This window comes from Tachysurus vachellii, chromosome 7 (genome assembly GCF_030014155.1).
Source record: "Tachysurus vachellii isolate PV-2020 chromosome 7, HZAU_Pvac_v1, whole genome shotgun sequence".
Taxonomy (NCBI): Eukaryota; Metazoa; Chordata; class Actinopteri; order Siluriformes; family Bagridae; genus Tachysurus; species Tachysurus vachellii.
In genome coordinates, this window is record NC_083466.1 from 19,675,133 (window position 1) to 19,694,014 (window position 18,882).

Genomic DNA, 18,882 nt, shown 5'->3' on the forward strand with positions numbered 1-18,882 from the left:
GTTTGTCTTCCGCATTGATGAAAACAAGGACACATGTTGATTCCTATTGGTTCATTTGGTTTTTTGAAAATTCTACAAATCCCGCCCCTAGCAACGGCATCTCAGCGACACCGTGATTGGTCGGCTGACATACGGTTTGGTCCAATCTGCGTTTGCGTGCAGATTTTAGACCCACGCTTTTTGGGTCTGGTTACAAACCAGACGTTTGTTTGGATTTATGTTGAAACTTACAGGGTTTTTGTTGTAAACTCACTGGACGAAGGTAAGTTACTTTGTGATACTTAGCCGATGTATATAAGTGATGCTAGCTGCTGTTTGTAGGTGAAAGTTCACAGAGCCGGTTATGAGTTTGTATCCATGCACGCGCATTTAAACCGGAAGTGTGGTTCTTATTCAGCTACAATAATAATAATATTTCAGCTTTGATTTTTTTTTCCCTTCACCATCAAAGCGCACACAGACAATAAGAAGATGCCTTTTTCAAGAGGAAAGAAGCCGACGATCAGCAAGATCCCAAAGCTCCACGTTAAAAGCTCTGAGAATGCGGTGGGTTTAAATCGCATCCCTTTTTGGTCTTACTGGTGTTTTTATTAACTGGTTCCTTTCTACCAGTGTGACCAGATCAGGCTGTTCTGAACAAGCTGTGGACTGTTCGATCTGGATCACTTTCAAATTTCAAGTTGTGTTCATTGTCACACAACAGTGTTGGTTGTAATTGAGCTGTTTAATAGTTTCACAATATATTTATATACAAGTGCAAGATGTAGGAAATGTTTGTTACTGCTGAGTCTTTGGATGCAAATGTGGCTGAATAGTATGTGTAGAAGTTGCAATAGTAATTTGATGCAAGTAAAGACACATTTTAATGTTAATTGCATTAATTAACAACTGCATTAATTAACATTGCATTAACAGCTGCCTCTGTTGGGCCCTTGAGTAAGGCCCTCGGCCCTCCCTGCTCCAAGGGAGCTGTATCATAGCTGCCCCTGTACTCGGACCCCAACCTCCTCAGTTGGGATATGTGAAGAAAAGAATTTCACTGTGCTGTAACGTATATGTGGCGATAATAAAGGCTTCTGTGGCCCCCCGTTAAGTGCATTAATATTTCCTTTTCATTGATGTTGTACACTGACACAACTTCCCATCTGTGTGTTACAGGTGGATGGAACTCATGTCAAGCGATCATCGTCTCCTCCTCAAGGGGCTCCTAGGAAGAGAACGGCGTTTATAGACATCACTAATGTAAGTCTGATCTCTGGTGGCGAGCCCTTTTCTTTGTGTTGTGTGCACGCCTCACTGTGTGTTTATCTGCTCGACTAGGCTGTGTCTCAGTGTTTTGTGACGCTTCAGTTCGATGGTGATGATGATGATGATGATGTCAGGCGAGTAAGTGCTTAATGTATGCCGAGAAAAACGTTATGGTATTTTTTTTTTTCGCTGGTAAATTCGGTGCTGTGTGAGTTGGGCAGGCTTTAAACAGATGTTCGATCCTTTTATTATAGCTTTTGCAATATTTAGCAGATGTTCTCATTCAGAGAGACTAAAAAAATCTTCTCTAAGAACACGATCAGGCTCAAGCCCTTAATGTCATGCCTAATACATATAAAGAAAACAAGTACAAGTTGGTATTTAGCCACATTTGTACAAAGTCTGCTTTACTCATAGCTGTAATTCACTCAGGGTGAGAGATTGAAAAGCAAGCACTAAAAGCTGTGAGTTTGGTGTGGGTGTTCCTTATTTAACATATACAAAAAGAGCACACTTTGTACTCATTCACACTGCTAACACGAACTGTTCCTTGATTCCTGGCGAATTGTTTTCGTATGCTAATTGCTGTTATGGACCAGTTCATTGTGTTCCGAAACACCTTTTCTAGCTTTCTGTTATGTCTGATGATTGGTGTCTCCTAAGGACTATTCATGTGTAAGGCTACATATCAGGATAGTTCCATGTTCAAGGGAAAAGCCAGAGTGTAATACAGAGCTCATTGACACCCCACATTCTTCTTGTATTCCAGGCTCACAAGATTGAGTTTAGCAATCCTATGAAAAAGAAAGAACCAACCAAGAAGGTGCAAAAGAAGACCTCTGTGGCCACCAAGAATGAGGCCAACCTAAAAAAGTAATATTTCCAAGCTAATAATACCTAATTTACACATGCTATTTATATTTACAGTAAACATATTAGGTGTTGTTATAGCATGAACAAAGCTATTACTCCTTTTATTTTTGCTGCCAGTCCAGAAGCATGAACTTCTGTTGTGTCCACAGGTTGGCCTCTGTCACTTCTGAGAGCCCATGTGAGGAGCAGGAGAAGAACAAATCCCCAGTAAAGAAACTGGAGGAGCCTCTTCCCAAAGCTCCCCTTCCTGCACACCTTCTGCCCCCACAGGTATTTCCAGAGAGAGACTATTTTAAAGGAAGTGTTTTTGTAATTCAAATCGATTATTAAATGCATCTTTGTTGCATCGATTAATTTAATAAATGAGTAAAGGGAAAAAAAGGGTTTTAACAATCTAGATACTCTTCACTACTCTAACAATACTAGATTTTTACTGATCCTGTGATCATAAACATGGCTATGTAAAGATCCCAGCATCATTTTTTACTTTTGGTACTGAAAAAGTCTGCTTTAAAAGGAAGAAATGTGCTGTTACTGTTACCCAAGTTGCAAATCTATTAATAAAAAATTTAATATTAATAAAATTGCATATATTATTGCAGATACCCCGAGAGTTTGACATCGACTCAGACGCTTCGAATGACCACACGCAGACACCGGAATATGCCAAAGACATTTTTGATTACCTGAAGAAAAGTGAGGTGCGTCAGGGTGTTGTCACAGCTAATCAGTTTATTTTTGTGTGTATGTGAACACTCCAAATGATCTCGGACTCCTCTGAAAGGACCCACAATCAAAAAGTCCTGAAGGATCCTTTTGTGGTTTGATTGATTTGAGCCATGTGAAAGTAAAGATGAAAACGGTCTGCTTTGTGCTTCTTCCTGACAGAAGTACCTTGGGGCCTGCAGTATACATAGCTGCCATCTTCTGTCACTGCTCAAAACAGAACCTGTCACAGTGTCTGGTTGTGTGGTCTCAGGGGCAGCAGTCAGTGCTTTTATGTATGAAGTGTTCAATTAGTGAATAGAATGCTTGTCTGTCCGTCTGTGTGTGTGTGTGCGTGCGGGTGTTTTTCTGTCCGTCTGTCTGCGTGCACGTTTGTCTGCCTGTCCGTCCGTCTGTCTGTGTGCGCGTGTTTGTCCGTCTGTCTGTGTGCGCGTGTTTGTCCGTCTGTCTGTGTGCGCGTGTTTGTTTGTCTGTCTGTGTTTGTGCCTGTCTGTCTGTCTGTCTGCGCGTGTCTGTCTGTCTGTGTGCGCGCGCGTGTCTGTCTGCTTGCGCGTGTGTCTGTCCGTCTGTCTTTGTGCGTGCGCGTCTGTATGTCTGTTTGCGTGTTTGTCTGTGTGTGTGTGTCTGTTTAAAAATGCTTTAAAAAGGTTGTTGATATTATTGTTTGGGTGTTTCCTAGCCACACTTGGGTAGAAATTGTAATTCTTTTTCCATTGCTGTATTTCTGACCAATGATCTGTGTTTAATAAGTATGAGTAGAGTTTTGTCTTTTCATCCCTCAGCCTATCATGTTTGTTTTGTATAATGATGTGCAGTGTGATTAATGGGACGATTGGGAGAGAAAGCACACTTAGAACCTGTCCAAACGACCATGCAGCATTATTTATGCTACAAACTAAATGGCAGGTTTTATCCTTCAGGAGAAATTTGTGTTGCACAATTACATGGAAAGTCAGCTGAGTCTGAACCAGAGCATGAGGGCAATTTTGGTGGACTGGCTGGTCGAGGTCCAGGTGAGTGCTGTAATATTTGTGTGTGTGTGTTTATAATATTGATCTGTTGTAATGTTTTATATCTGTCTAGAATACACTAGGGCCAAACCACATCAGATAATCCCATCTAACCTTTCTCTCTCTCTCTCTCTCTCTCTCTCTCTCTCTCTCTCTCTCTCTCTCTCTCTCTCTCTCTCTCTCTCTCTCTCTCTCTCTCTCTCTCTCTCTCTCTCTCTCTCTCTCTCTCTCTCTCTCTCTCTCTCTCTCTCTCTCTCTCTCTCTCTCTCTCTCTCTGAAGGAGAATTTTGAATTGAATCATGAGACGCTGTATCTGGCTGTGAAGATGACTGATCATTATCTGGCTGCGGCTCAGGCCAGCAGGGAGTCGCTCCAGCTCATCGGCTCTACAGCCATGCTGCTCGCCTGCAAGTTTGAGGTGAGACATGCACATTTTATCTCCCTCTGCCCTCATTACACACAAACCACACCCAGCTCACTATATAGTCCACTGATTCAGAAAAGCAAGTCTGAGCATAATCAGCATTTATGCCACTATGCAGTATTTGGATGAAATGTACAGTGAAATAGGCTGATGCACATACAAGTATTTCTTTCCCCACATGACTAGTTTCACGGTAAAGCTGCGTTCACACACAGCCATTTGTTACTGTACGTTTCTGTACAATGTGTATGAAGTGTTGTGTTCCTGTTACTGGTTGCCATATTGATAATGTACCATTCAGTTCAATTACATTTATATAGCACTTTTAACAATGGACATTGTCTCAAAGCATCTTTACAGAACATATGTAACATAATACAAAACGTTCAAGATGGATATATAGACATTAAATGTGATTGTATTTGTCCTCAATGAGCCTGAGGTGACTGTGGTGAGGAAAAACTCCCTTAGATGGAAGAGGAAGAAACCTTGAGAGGAACCAGACACAAACGGGAACCTCATCCTCATTTGGGTGAAACTGGAGGATGTGATTATTCATAATAACATTCTTTGGTGTTTATAACACTTTATAATTTATTTTCTACAGTCATATACAGTCCAACAACTGTGTGTTGATGAGGAGACGCTTGTCATTGACATTTTCTTTTAGAATGTCCGAAATCTTCTGAATTCAACCGGAGCTGGTACATCTCTTGGTGCCTCAGGATCCTCACGGACTGTCCTGCGCATAATGACCATAGAAGGTTATTTTATGAGGCCAATTCATTTAAAGAGCTATTGTACAAGGTTTCATCAGAAAAAGTTTTATAGTTTTTGTCATATATTAATGTAAAAAAATTCATTTAAGTTGTCTATATTAGTCTATATTTATTTCTTTGTGATTTTAGGTTATTTAGTTCTTATTAACCGTTCTTGCCATGAAGATAGCCTCAGTAGCTGACATGGTAGTAAATTCTAGCAACTAACTAACTAACTAACTCAGGATCCTCACAGGGTTGGCATCATCTCACAGAAGGTCTGAAATCTTCATGAAATGGAGTACAACTGGAGCTGGTACATTCTCTGGATGCCTTGGGATGGGTAGAAAAGGAGAATCAAGTGGAGAGGAATTAGCATAGCTGCTGCTTACAGTGCCTGGTGCAAATCTTTTTTTCTTGTGGCTAAAATGACAGATTCTGGAGTGAGGTTTGGTGTTTGTGTCTAAAATTCAGCAGTGTATATCTGCATCATATCACACGTGGTGCGCTCTACTGTCTTCACTCCCATAAGTAGTCGCCGCACCAGCTCGCTCGCTCCATATTTGCACAACTCAAGTTCAACTTTTCTCAACATCGCCACCACACTGGACACGTCCACATCTCCGTACACGCCGAACGTGCGTTTGTGTGTTAGCGTAGCTTTGGTATAACATACTGGGTGAACAGACAACTAAATCTGTGTACTCTCCAGAATTTGGCGTTGTGATATGAGGTAATATGGGACGTCCTCGTTACTTGTAGATCAGTTATGAACTACATGCTGAGGCACTACACTGATTGGATATCAGCCCATTGTATTTTTTTTTCATATCAGCTATTTTGATTATGATTTCGTCAAATCACTCGTCCTTTTACGGTTTGGGTAATTATTTTAAACACTTATTTATTTAGTCAGACTGCAGTGATTCCAGAGAAACTGCTTGCACTGTGTTTCTGATGAGGATGTTATGTACTAATCCTATACAAGCTGCTTTTTCCTTTAGTTTTTTTCCTGAGAGAAAGGTGAAATGTTCTGTAGTCACTATTCCCGGCTCTCTGTTTCAGGAGCGGCTGCCGCCTTGTGTCGACGACTTCCTGTATATATGTGATGATGCGTACAAGCGCGCTCAGCTCATCACCATGGAGGCCAGTATCTTACAAGCGCTGAAGTTCGATCTCAATATTCCTGTTCCATATCGATTCTTACGAAGATACGCCAAGGTGAGTGAGAGAAACTCCAGTGTGTGTGTGTTTGTGTGTGTGTTTTGTCTCAACTAGGTTATACAACGGTGTGTATGGAAGCCTGTGGTGATGCATCAGATTAGATTATCTGATATTTAGGAGCAAAACTGGTGACCTTTTTAAGAATGGGTCGATTTTTCTATAACGGCAGCAGGTTCAGTGATGGAGTCAGTGGTTTGTAACACTGTGCATATCTGATCATGTGACCTTTTAGGAGAAATGTTGGCAATTATTCAAAAGGAAGAATTTCATTTACATACAATTAAGAGATATTACAGTAAGAGTAAGAGTACGGTTGTACTGAATCGACACGCCTGTGATTCGGCACAAATGTAGTGACCTGCTTTTATGTATTAAACACTGCAATGCTGAAGCAATAACGCAAATAGTGTGTTTCAACTTTAAAAACATTCTTGCCGAAATTGCAAGCACAGGCTTCTTCTTTTAAACTCCGACCCATGAAGACCCGTGTAATTACTGTCTGTTTTGATGCGTGTGAATCTAAGAGGGCTTCGGCTGAACGACATCACACGTCATACGAGTGGCTCACGTTGTGTAAAGCTTTGCTCCTGTTTAAACTCCGACAGCAGTGGATCTTTAACTGTGCAGTTGAAATGACTCCACCGTTGCTCTGCATTTGATTTACCGGTGTTGTGCTAAATTACAGGAAGTTTCAATCTGAAAACTTTGACTTATTTAAATTTAGCTGCCTCCATTCAGATTCTGAGCAAAACCCAGTCAGAACGTACATGCTGATAGCACTGCTATTGATGACCACACTGTAATTAACGTAACGAATCAGTCGACTCTTTAGAGGGTTTTTTTTTTTTTTCCTTTCAATTTTGAAGGACTGACAGGTTTCCTCAGCAACATGCTATCTGCTTAGTCTGCGCATATGACACAGAAGACACTCTTGATTATTAACGTCGCTGTTTATAGACTAAAAGGGAGGGACCGCGCCGTCCTTTCCGCTCCATGCGAGTCTATCCAGCTGTCAGACTCCAGCACGCGAATCAAAGCTGAGTCGCAGTGACAGAACCTGACTGTGCAGCATATTAGGCACCTATTAAACCCCATACACTGCTTATTCTGTTAACGAGATGCGAGTTGACAGTTTGAAGCGTAGTCCCCGCTGAAAAGTAGCAAGTGATCGTGTAATAACCTCAATAAGTGACTTTAAACAGAATCCGGCAGCTTCCCAGCTTTTATAGTGAGTGCTACTCATGTCAGTGTCAATATGGAAATTGGTTATTAAATCTGAACTCGCTATTCAGACATGTAGCCCCCTTTTGTTTGATACAGCTGCATGATGGTGTGTGTGTGTGTGTGGGTTATGGCTTGTGAGGGGATCCTGTTTTACAAATCGGCTCATTAGGGAGGAGAGAACAAAGACTGGTCTTCACCCAAAATGTATGAAGGGTCTGATTCACAGAGGTCAGGAAATAACATGACTGAATGGTGACAACATTTACAGCTAAGCTTTTAAGGCTCAGCGCTTAGTGGTTCTTTACAGCTACGTAGATACACAACTTAATTTTTTTTTCGTTTTTTTCCCCCTGAGGAAAAAGAATGGAATTTCTGCCTGTTGTGTTCATGTTGAGCACCGAGTTTCCTTACCATGTCTCACTCCACTGTGGTGTTTATTATGAAGCTCATATGAAAGTAGACACTCTGGGCTTTATGGACGATTTAGTTATAGAAAACAAATGTTTCTGTCTTTAGAGTAATTTGTGGTATCTATCATACCCATTTCTGCTGTCTGACATGTCCCAAGTGGTTGTTTTTTCATAATTATTTAAAATTTGTAGCTGTTCTCTTTTAACCACTAATATTCTGTGTAAGATTATCGACAGAGCTAAAAACACCTCACGCTGAAAGCCAGCAGGCTTCTGACTCGTTGTATATCAGACTTGTGGAGATAAAATAATTCATTTGTTTATACTGATTGCTATTAGAATATAGAGCTCATCTTATCTGACTTCTGCAGACTGGAACACTAGTGAACTGGTAAAAGGGGTTAAAGTGGTTACGCTTTGTTTCTGATGCCTCATATCGCATTTTGATTGACACAGACGACTCCGATCAGATGAGACAATTTAAGCAATCAGTATACATATCTACATATACACACACATACATGTATTCTATTCAGGAATCTTTCCTATCTTGATGAGCCGCTTAATGCTACAGGTTTTTAGGCAGGGCTTAGATCGGGCCTCTGACTAAATATTTTCTAAAACATTGATCTTCAGAAGTCAGTTCTGTTTTGGCTTGGATTTGTGCTGTGGGTCATTATTATGCTGGAAGCTTTCTTCATTTTCTGCTGATTAACAGGAGCCTGCAGGTCTTCTGCCAAAATCGAGGGAGCCATGAATAGCTCCATAGGAGTCTTTTCTTGACACGAGCCCCAGGCCAAGCTGTAGAGAGACAGACTTGTAGCTTGCTGCTGCCACCACCATGCTTCACTGTGGCTGTCGTGTTCTTTGGGATTGTTTTTATAGCAACATCTTTTAGATTTATGCCCAAAACGATATCTCAGGGACTCCTCGGACTACTACGCATTCTGGGCTCTGGTTTGTGGTGATTTGGTTTGTGGTGATTTGGGTGCACACCTACAGTATTTTTCAAGTTCTATGTTTGGTCTGTGGAATTATTTGTATCATTTTACCCATTTCAGTATTTAATCACTATTATTTTACATCACACTGAAAGCGGGATTTTGTCGTTTATCATTTCGGTGGTGTCTGTCAACTGTATTTCAGCCTCTGTTCATTTAACTGGAAAGATATCTGAATTAAATAAGACTGTCACATTGTGATATTGTTGTGAAAATAATTTTTGCTCATTCTGTAATTTGCGATGTAGCTTTTAGGACTTTAGCTCTTTGTTATTCACTTGTGTATTGTGTCTTGTATGCAGTGTGTGAATGCCGGTATGGACACACTGACGCTGGCCCGGTTTGTCTGTGAGCTCAGTCTGCTCGAGATGCAGTTTGTCCCCGTTCGAGCGTCTCTGCTGGCCTCGGCTTGTCTCCTCATTGCCCTGGTAACCAAGGACCTGGGGGGATGGGTAAGTGTGTCCGAGCACCTCGCGATACTGGACACAAATTCACACACACCTCAGTATCAGAATCTTCCTTATCTCCCTTTCTGTAACACACTCATCAATCTTATACTCATGAAGTCACTGTTCATCAGTTTTATCTTGGGCTCATCTGTGTTATCGTACACACATCTGCTCGGAAACTGCTTTAATTTGACTCAGAATATTTAAGCGTAATGAGGTAAGGTTAATCATCATCCATAATAATTACATCTCTAACCCTGTTAGCTGTAGAAATTATAATAATTATAGAATAGGATTTCAACTGGTTTTGATTTGTTTTCAGAGCAAATTTTCATTTGATGAAACTATCCATGCTGCACCTTTCCTGTTATTCCCTCCATGTCTGTCTTTGGAGACTATTCTACTGCATCCTCTGTAACATGGCATTCTGGAGCCCATTCATATTAAAGGTTAATGAGTAACAATGAAGAAAATTTATGAGATTTTATTCTGCTAAAATGAAGTAATGGTATTTGAAGAAAAAGGCTGTTATATCCGCAGTATGTTGTAGTGTGTCGGCGTGTCTCCGTCTGTGTGTCGGCGTGTCTCCGTCTGTGTGTCGGCGTGTCTCCGTCTGTGTGTGTCGGCGTGTCTCCGTCTGTGTGTGTCGGCGTGTCTCCGTCTGTGTGTGTCGGCGTGTCTCCGTCTGTGTGTGTCGGCGTGTCTCCGTCGGTCTGTGTGTCGGCGTGTCTCCGTCGGTCTGTGTGTCGGCGTGTCTCCGTCGGTGTGTGTGTCGGCGTGTCTCCGTCGGTGTGTGTGTCGGCGTGTCTCCGTCTGTGTGTGTGTGTCGGCGTGTCTCCGTCTGTCTGTGTGTGTGTGTCGGCGTGTCTCCGTCTGTCTGTGTGTGTGTGTCGGCGTGTCTCCGTCTGTCTGTGTGTGTGTCGGCGTGTCTCCGTCTGTCTGTGTGTGTGTCGGCGTGTCTCCGTCTGTCTGTGTGTGTGTCGGCGTGTCTCCGTCTGTCTGTGTGTGTGTCGGCGTGTCTCCGTCTGTCTGTGTGTGTGTCGGCGTGTCTCCGTCTGTCTGTGTGTGTGTCGGCGTGTCTCCGTCTGTCTGTGTGTGTGTCGGCGTGTCTCCGTCTGTCTGTGTGTGTGTCGGCGTGTCTCCGTCTGTCTGTGTGTGTGTCGGCGTGTCTCCGTCTGTCTGTGTGTGTGTCGGCGTGTCTCCGTCTGTCTGTGTGTGTGTCGGCGTGTCTCCGTCTGTCTGTGTGTGTGTCGGCGTGTCTCCGTCTGTCTGTGTGTGTGTCGGCGTGTCTCCGTCTGTCTGTGTGTGTGTCGGCGTGTCTCCGTCTGTCTGTGTGTGTGTCGGCGTGTCTCCGTCTGTCTGTGTGTGTGTCGGCGTGTCTCCGTCTGTCTGTGTGTGTGTCGGCGTGTCTCCGTCTGTCTGTGTGTGTGTCGGCGTGTCTCCGTCTGTCTGTCTGTGTGTCGGCGTGTCTCCGTCTGTCTGTCTGTGTGTCGGCGTGTCTCCGTCTGTCTGTCTGTGTGTCGGCGTGTCTCCGTCTGTCTGTCTGTGTGTCGGCGTGTCTCCGTCTGTCTGTCTGTGTGTCGGCGTGTCTCCGTCTGTCTGTCTGTGTGTCGGCGTGTCTCCGTCTGTCTGTCTGTGTGTCGGCGTGTCTCCGTCTGTCTGTCTGTGTGTCGGCGTGTCTCCGTCTGTCTGTCTGTGTGTCGGCGTGTCTCCGTCTGTCTGTCTGTGTGTCGGCGTGTCTCCGTCTGTCTGTCTGTGTGTCGGCGTGTCTCCGTCTGTCTGTCTGTGTGTCGGCGTGTCTCCGTCTGTCTGTCTGTGTGTCGGCGTGTCTCCGTCTGTCTGTCTGTCTGTCTGTCGGCGTGTCTCCGTCTGTCTGTCTGTCTGTCGGCGTGTCTCCGTCTGTCTGTCTGTCTGTCTGTCGGCGGGTCTCCGTCTGTCTGTCTGTCTGTCTGTCGGCGGGTCTCCGTCTGTCTGTCTGTCTGTCGGCGTGTCTCCGTCTGTCTGTCTGTCTGTCTGTCGGCGTGTCTCCGTCTGTCTGTCTGTCTGTCTGTCGGCGTGTCTCCGTCTGTCTGTCTGTCGGCGTGTCTCCGTCTGTCTGTCTGTCGGCGTGTCTCCGTCTGTCTGTCTGTCGGCGTGTCTCCGTCTGTCTGTCTGTCGGCGGGTCTCCGTCTGTCTGTCTGTCTGTCTGTCGGCGGGTCTCCGTCTGTCTGTCTGTCTGTCTGTCTGTCGGCGTGTCTCCGTCTGTCTGTCTGTCTGTCTGTCTGTCGGCGTGTCTCCGTCTGTCTGTCTGTCTGTCTGTCGGCGTGTCTCCGTCTGTGTCTCTCTCTGTCTGTCGGCGTGTCTCCGTCTGTGTCTCTCTCTGTCTGTCGGCGTGTCTCCGTCTGTGTCTCTCTCTGTCTGTCGGCGTGTCTCCGTCTGTGTCTCTCTCTGTCTGTCGGCGTGTCTCCGTCTGTGTCTCTCTCTGTCTGTCGGCGTGTCGGTCTGTGTCTCTCTCTGTCTGTCGGCGTGTCGGTCTGTGTCTCTCTCTGTCTGTCGGCGTGTCGGTCTGTGTCTCTCTCTGTCTGTCGGCGTGTCTCCGTCTGTGTCTCTCTCTGTCTGTCGGCGTGTCTCCGTCTGTGTCTCTCTCTGTCTGTCGGCGTGTCTCCGTCTGTGTCTCTCTCTGTCTGTCGGCGTGTCTCCGTCTGTGTCTCTCTCTGTCTGTCGGCGTGTCGGTCTGTGTCTCTCTCTGTCTGTCGGCGTGTCTCCGTCTGTGTCTCTCTCTGTCTGTCGGCGTGTCTCTGTCTGTGTCTCTCTCTGTCTGTCGGCGTGTCTCTGTCTGTGTCTCTCTCTGTCTGTCGGCGTGTCTCCGTCTGTGTCTCTCTCTGTCTGTCGGCGTGTCGGTCTGTGTCTCTCTCTGTCTGTCGGCGTGTCTCCGTCTGTGTCTCTCTCTGTCTGTCGGCGTGTCTCCGTCTGTGTCTCTCTGTCTGTCTCTCTCTGTGTGTCTGTAATACGCTGAACGGATGCTGCTTTTAAATAAACATTTGTTTCATCAATAAATACATAAATAAATGGATGTTCTTTTGGCCAGATCGAGCTACATTTTATTAATACTATAAACACAGGCTTTACTCCCTTTCAGACTTTAGCTGGAATGTCACCGTTTCTGTCAACTTCCTGAACAGGCGATCACACAAACACCAACACAAACGAATTTGCTCAGCCTGAGCAATGACTGGATATGGGCTATTAGCCCAATCTTTCAAAATATAATTCAGAATATTGTACTGCAAATTTTCAAAAATACATAAAGTAACAGTTAAGAACGTGTACACCATATGTTTATATACAGAATACACAAATACACAAAAATGGTTTCAATTAAGCCTAAAAGCCAACTATGTTATTGGCCTCATCTTGTTTGTCAAAAACAGAATAGCATCAACTGTGTCAGGAGTCAGGCGACTCTGAGGTGTCTCTATAAAACTGCCTGCTGCACTAAATGAGCGATCGTATGTATTTATTGCTATATGTATTTACTATATAATAAAGGGTGATTGCTCATGGTGAGGCATTAAGAGCGTTTCATCAGTGACCTCTGTGTCATTCCTAGTGCTCGTGTCTTTTGAGGGCTGTGTTTGAGCTCATTTATCTAAAGTCAGGTTTTTTTTTTTATTTTATAAAATGATGCTGATACGAAATAACACACTGACAAACGATCATCCTGTGTCTTGGGATATTTATGGTCATTCACACGAGTGTCTGGTTCAGTGGTGCAGTGTTGAAGCAGCAGTTTAGCTGACTGCCTGATGTAATGTTATCTGACACGTTCAAGTTTGTTTGCATGCCTTTGGGGTGGAATTTGAGAGAGAAAAACAAACAGTGATGAAAAAAGAGGAAACTTTAGTAATAAGGAGAAGCTCTCTGATTCTAAGTGCTATCAGATGCTAGCCTAAACTGATCTAGTGTTACATACAGTCTACTTTTTTATTTTTATTTAGTCTAATGTTGACCGAGACACACGTTTCTTCTTCATGCAATTCAAGTAGATTAGCCAAAATTATTGCTTTCTATCTAGGCTCATTTATGTAAAATATATACTATTGGCAACCAAGCCATTATATTCCTCTTATACCATTGTAATTTATCATGTTTTGGTGCATCCATGAAACCAGTTTTTCCTGTTCTTTTCATCACCATCTGTTTTTTTTCCCCTCATTCTAAATGTATAAGAAGAAAAAAAACCCCTTGGCTTGTCATGAAAACAAAGTGTAACGCTGCATGTTTTTGAAAACAAAGTTTTACAGTTACAATTTGCAAAAAATAAATAAATAAATAAGACATTGGAGACTTGTTCTTAAAAACTGACATCTGCTCAAAGAAAACTAGACCATATCAACAATTCTACATCTTATTTAAAAACAAACATAAAATACAAGAACTTCTATAGCGGATACAGAAAAGCATTAGTTTTTTTTAATTGTTATTATAGAAACGATAATGTAATGATTGTAACTAATAATGGGTCTCTCTCTCTCTGTCTCTCTCTCTCTCTCTCTGTGTCTTTCTCTCTCTCTGTCTCTCTCTGTGTCTTTCTCTCTCTCTGTCTCTCTCTCTCTCTCTCTCTCTCTCTGTGTCTTTCTCTCTCTCTGTCTCTCTCTGTGTCTTTCTCTCTCTCTGTCTCTCTCTCTCTCTCTCTCTCTCTCTGTGTCTTTCTCTCTCTCTCTCTCTATCTCTCTATCACACAGACGCCATGTCTGCAGTTCCACTCAGGCTATAGTGTGGAGGATCTGGCGCCCGTGGCTCGAAAGCTCCAGCACATGCTGAACAGTCCATCGGACAGCAAACTCGTTACTATCCGCAGCAAATACGCTCACAAGTAAGTTTTAGTGTGCTGTACATCACTGCATTCTCCACCATTTATACTGGCTCTAACTTGTAGAATATTAAAAGCAGCGAAGCAGGAAACACCTCTGTTTTGAAACAGATCCTGAAGTGTTTTATTCCTATTTAACATGTTTTTTTTTTTTTTTAAATATTTATTTATTTATTGGAAATCTACATAAAATTTCAATCTCGTTTTTTCTTTTAAACTCCTACCAGTGAAGACACGTATGTAATTACTTTCTATGCTGACAGGATTTTGTATAAACGTACCTTGTGATGTAACATGATTCATCTTGGCTCAGATCTGCATAAAATCTGCAGTCATTATATAAAAAAAAAAAAAAAAAAAGCAAGATTTGCAAGCAATTTACATTTTTGCGAAATTAACACAAAATCAAGCGAACTCTTACAAGGACTGGATGTTTTAACACTTTATTACTTATCACAAGCATTATATCAGCTTTAAACCTACTAACTTTTATAAACCTGACACTGAAGACTCCTTCCGCAAATGTTCATTAAATGTCTCCTGACAGACCACTTCATTGTATCGATTATAATTTCTTTTTTGTTAAATAAAATGTTTTCTTAGGTGTTCAGCCATACTGATGCCTGTCCAAGTTGTCTAATAGAAACAAGAACATATTAGGTTTGCACTAATGAGCTCTTGTGTTCATTTAAATGCAGCTGGCAGTATCATCAGAGCTGCTGTTAGAAATTCAAGTCCTCCTGACCAATCAGAGTAGAGAATTCCAAAGCACCGTGATGTAATTAGAATTACGGCGCTCCAATAATATTAAATAAAAACGCATCACCTTGAGTTTCATTCATAATTTAACGTGTGTTAATTCGGGTGTCTCCTGCAGATGTTTGAACATTTTTGAGCCGCGCGACTAGCCACAGCAGCTCATTTATATTTGATGGCACTGATGACAGTTGGCATGTCGGAGTGGATTTTTTTTCCCCCTTACGTTGTTTAACATCCAGCTTCTTTCTCTGACAGGGTTTTCTTTGAAGTCGCTCAGCTGCCCGTCGTGAGCTCCGAGAAGCTTGAGAGGTTTCTGAAGTGAGCTTGATGAGAGAAAATGTAATCTCTAACGCATGTAAATATTTGTACGTTAATTTTATACAGTATATCTCCTCATGTGATAAAACAGTCTGTTCTAATGAGTTCATGCAGTTATAAAGCATGTTTGTTTTCTTAGTGCATTTTTATTGAGCTTTAAACATTAGAAAGTTGATGTAATTAAAAATGTATGAATATGTTGTTAAAACTGTTCGGATATATTTTATTAATAATATTTTGAGATTGAGCAGTGTTTTAAAAGAAGTTGTCTGTATTTCAACCATGTTATTAAACCATGTAAATGTATATCTGTAAATATTTTCCTTAGTATTCTTACTACGTTATGTGTTGATTTGTTATATTTCTATGTTTTAGTCATTGCGTTTGATTAAAACCAATAATATATCCTTAGTGTTGTTTGTATGACTTCTTTTTCTTTATCCCTTGACTTGTATTGTAGTAACAGGGCTTTACCAAAAGAGGGCAACCTCTATTTGACCGATATGTATTGAGCTGCCACTTTATTAGATATACCTAATTTGTCCCTACAGTAATTACCCCTTTTATTTGGACAACTTGTCTTTTAGCTCCATTACAGACAGCAGGTCCTGTTGCTATTCCAGAGGACTGGAATTAACTGGAATTCATAAATTGACATACAAAATAACACACATCACTAAAATGAGGAGAAAGTATGAGAATAATCCATCAACTATAATATCTTCTCGTGGTGGTCCAGTTATGTTCCTTTTTTGTTTTTGGAGGTACAAACAGAAACAGAAGCTACAATCAAGAATCTAATATCTAAGCTACACCGATCAGCCATAACAGTGAAACCACCTGCCTAATATTGTGTAGGTCTCCTTGTGCTACTGCGACCACTCTGTTCCACTGAGGCATGGATTCTACAAGCCCTCTGAAGGTGTGCTCTGGAATCTCACACCAAGATGTTTGCAGCAGATTCTGTAAGATTAAAGCCTGTAGATTGTGAGGTGATGTCTCAATGGATTGGACTTAATTGTCCAGCGCATCCCTCAGACGCTTGATCCAATTGATCAATCAATCTGATTGATTGATTAAGGGAAATCGTGGCCTAATTATTAGAGAGTCTGACTAATAACCCTAAGGTTGTGGGTTCGAGTCTCAGCCCGGCCACGACTGAGGTGCCCTTGAGCAAGGCTCTGCTATAAATGGCTGCCCACTGCTCCGGGTGTGTGTTCACGGTGTGTGTGTGTGTGTGTTCACTGCTGTGAGTGTGCACTTTGGATGGGTTAAACGAGAGAACAAATTCTGAGTATGGGTCACCATACTTGGCCGTACGTCACGCCACTTTCATTTGTGAGAAATTTTGAGTTTCTCAATTGGACTCCTGTTCCTCAATCCATTTGTGAACAATGTTTGCAATGTGATAGGGAACATTATCCTGCTGAAAGAGGACACAGCTTTTAGGGGTTACTGTTGGCATGAAGGGGAAGTACTTGGTCGACAACAATGGTTGCCCTTGTCAAAGACATTCAGATGCATACACTCATTTTTTTCTGCTGTGAACACATCAGCTTTGAGAACAGGCTCTTCACTTCACTTCACTTCACTTCACTTCACTTCACTTTGCTTTATATATTCAAGTCAATTCAATTCAAATTTTTATTTGTATAGCGCTTTTAAAAATGGACTTGTTTTACAGAACATAAGAAACATAATACAAAAAGTTTAATGTTATACAAAGATTAATATAATAAAAAATGTAAAGATTAATATTGTAACTTAAATTTAAATGTGTTTGTATTTATCCCCAGTGGGCAAGCCTGAGGTAACTGAGGTGACTGTGGCAAGGAAAAACTCTCAGATCACAAAGGAAGAAACCTTGAGAAGAACCAGACTCAAAAGGGAACCTTATCTTCATTTGGGTGACTGTAGAGGGTGTGATTTATAAATATACAGTCTGACAATTGTGTACTGATGAGAAGGTTGTTGTCCTTAAAGACCACATGTATAGTTTGCATCTCCTCTTTGAATGTCCGAATACTTCATTACACGGAGGCCAACTGGAGCTGGTAGATCTCTGGACGCCTCAGGATCCTCACCGGTTTGGCCTCATCTCACTGAAGGTCCAAAATCTTCATGACACGGAACACAACTGGAGCTGGTACAATCTCTGGATGCCACAGGATGGGTCGAAAAAGAGAAGCATCGCAGAGGAATTAGCGTAGCATATTGTGTATTTGATCAGATGTACAAGAGCACAAGATTATGGAAAGTATTATGTGTACGCCTGGACTAGAGAGATATGTCTTTAGTCTACATTTAATCTGGGAAAGTGTGTCTGAGCCCCGAACACTATCAGGGAGACTATTCCAAAATTTGGGAGCTAAATATGAAAACGTTCTACCACCTTTAGTAGACATTGATATTCTGGGAACTACCAGAAGTCCTGAGTTTTGTGATATCTTGAACTTGAAGGATTGTAGTGCGTTAAAATACTGATTAGATACATGGGAGCTAAACCAATTAGAGGCTTGTACGTAAGTAGCAGCAGTTTGTAATCAATTCTTATCCCAGCCCTTGACAGCTGCCAGTATAAAGAGATAATGTATATTATGGCGTATTTTGTACATTTTAAGTGTACCATAAACAATATATTTAGCAAGTAAAACCCAATACAATGTGTTTATATGCCTCTTAATCCACTGCAACATGCCACCAAATTTTAATGTATTAAACTGTATAATGTATTGAACGTCAGGATTTATCGGAACATACTGTATAATTAGTTACTGTTTTCAGCTGCATTAATACAGCTACATTCCTTAACCAGCCTCGTTTCTTAACCATTCCTTAACCTCTTTTCTTTTTCTCTCTTTTAAAAATTGAGACAAAGTTCAGAAAGTGTAGCTTGTCGTGTTACTGAGGGGAAAATATACAAAGTACAAAGTGGAGGCAAACTGTATGGCTGACTATTACATAATACTGACACTGGAGACTCCTTCTATAAATCTCATCTAAACATCTTCTAACAGAAACCATATCCACGGATATATATTTGTCTTTGCTAAATAAGAAACTGGAGGCAGTCTCGGGGAATCTTAGTATGTGCTTTATTTTGACATTTGCTATTCAGTGTTTAAACTACAGCTTCCCGATCACTTCCCTAGGCGCTGCCCCCGTTCCCTAACCGGCACTCGACCAAGCCCCCGCTTTCACAAGGAAGTTTTTGTTTGTTTTATTTATTTATATATTTATTCAATTTGTTTATTATGCATAGTGTTTACCATAAGTCCCTATAAATAATCTACTATTAAAGAAACGACAACATATTAGAACTTCAGTTCATTAATAAAAGCCTATCCCCTTACAGGAGACTTGTAAGGGGTTAGACTGTCAGATTTGGAGCTACTGTCAGATTTGTGCTGTTACAGAAAACAATTTTCAGACAATTGAACATCACCGTGATATAAATTAAACTATCAATCACTAAATCAGCACCATCAGACACTATAATGCGCTATTATTTTTTCCTGGCTATCCTGTCAAATCCATCAGAAAGCAATACAGGAGTGGATTTATTTATTACTTTTTTGTTATACCTGCAAAAAAGAACGGAAATCC

General features: G+C 41.9%; 1 protein-coding gene across 3 annotated transcripts; it reads left to right on the plus strand.

The window, feature by feature from the left end:
- Positions 1-130: 130 nt before the first annotated feature.
- ccnb3 (cyclin B3) lies at positions 131-18,087 on the plus strand. 3 transcript variants are annotated; one of them, XM_060874805.1, is made up of 14 exons: positions 131-262; positions 452-546; positions 1,159-1,242; positions 1,321-1,386; positions 2,018-2,121; positions 2,271-2,391; positions 2,724-2,822; positions 3,768-3,860; positions 4,138-4,275; positions 6,105-6,260; positions 9,201-9,350; positions 14,072-14,202; positions 15,214-15,323; positions 17,073-18,087. In XM_060874805.1, exons 2-13 carry the CDS (start codon positions 472-474, stop codon positions 15,278-15,280), a joined length of 1,284 nt encoding a protein of 427 aa, XP_060730788.1. In that variant the 5' UTR covers positions 131-262; positions 452-471; the 3' UTR covers positions 15,281-15,323; positions 17,073-18,087. The 3 variants fall into 3 exon arrangements, with proteins under 3 accessions (XP_060730788.1, XP_060730787.1, XP_060730789.1); XM_060874804.1 differs by lacking the exon at positions 17,073-18,087 and having other exon boundaries at positions 15,214-15,687; XM_060874806.1 differs by lacking the exons at positions 1,321-1,386; positions 17,073-18,087 and having other exon boundaries at positions 15,214-15,687.
- Positions 18,088-18,882: the final 795 nt, after the last annotated feature.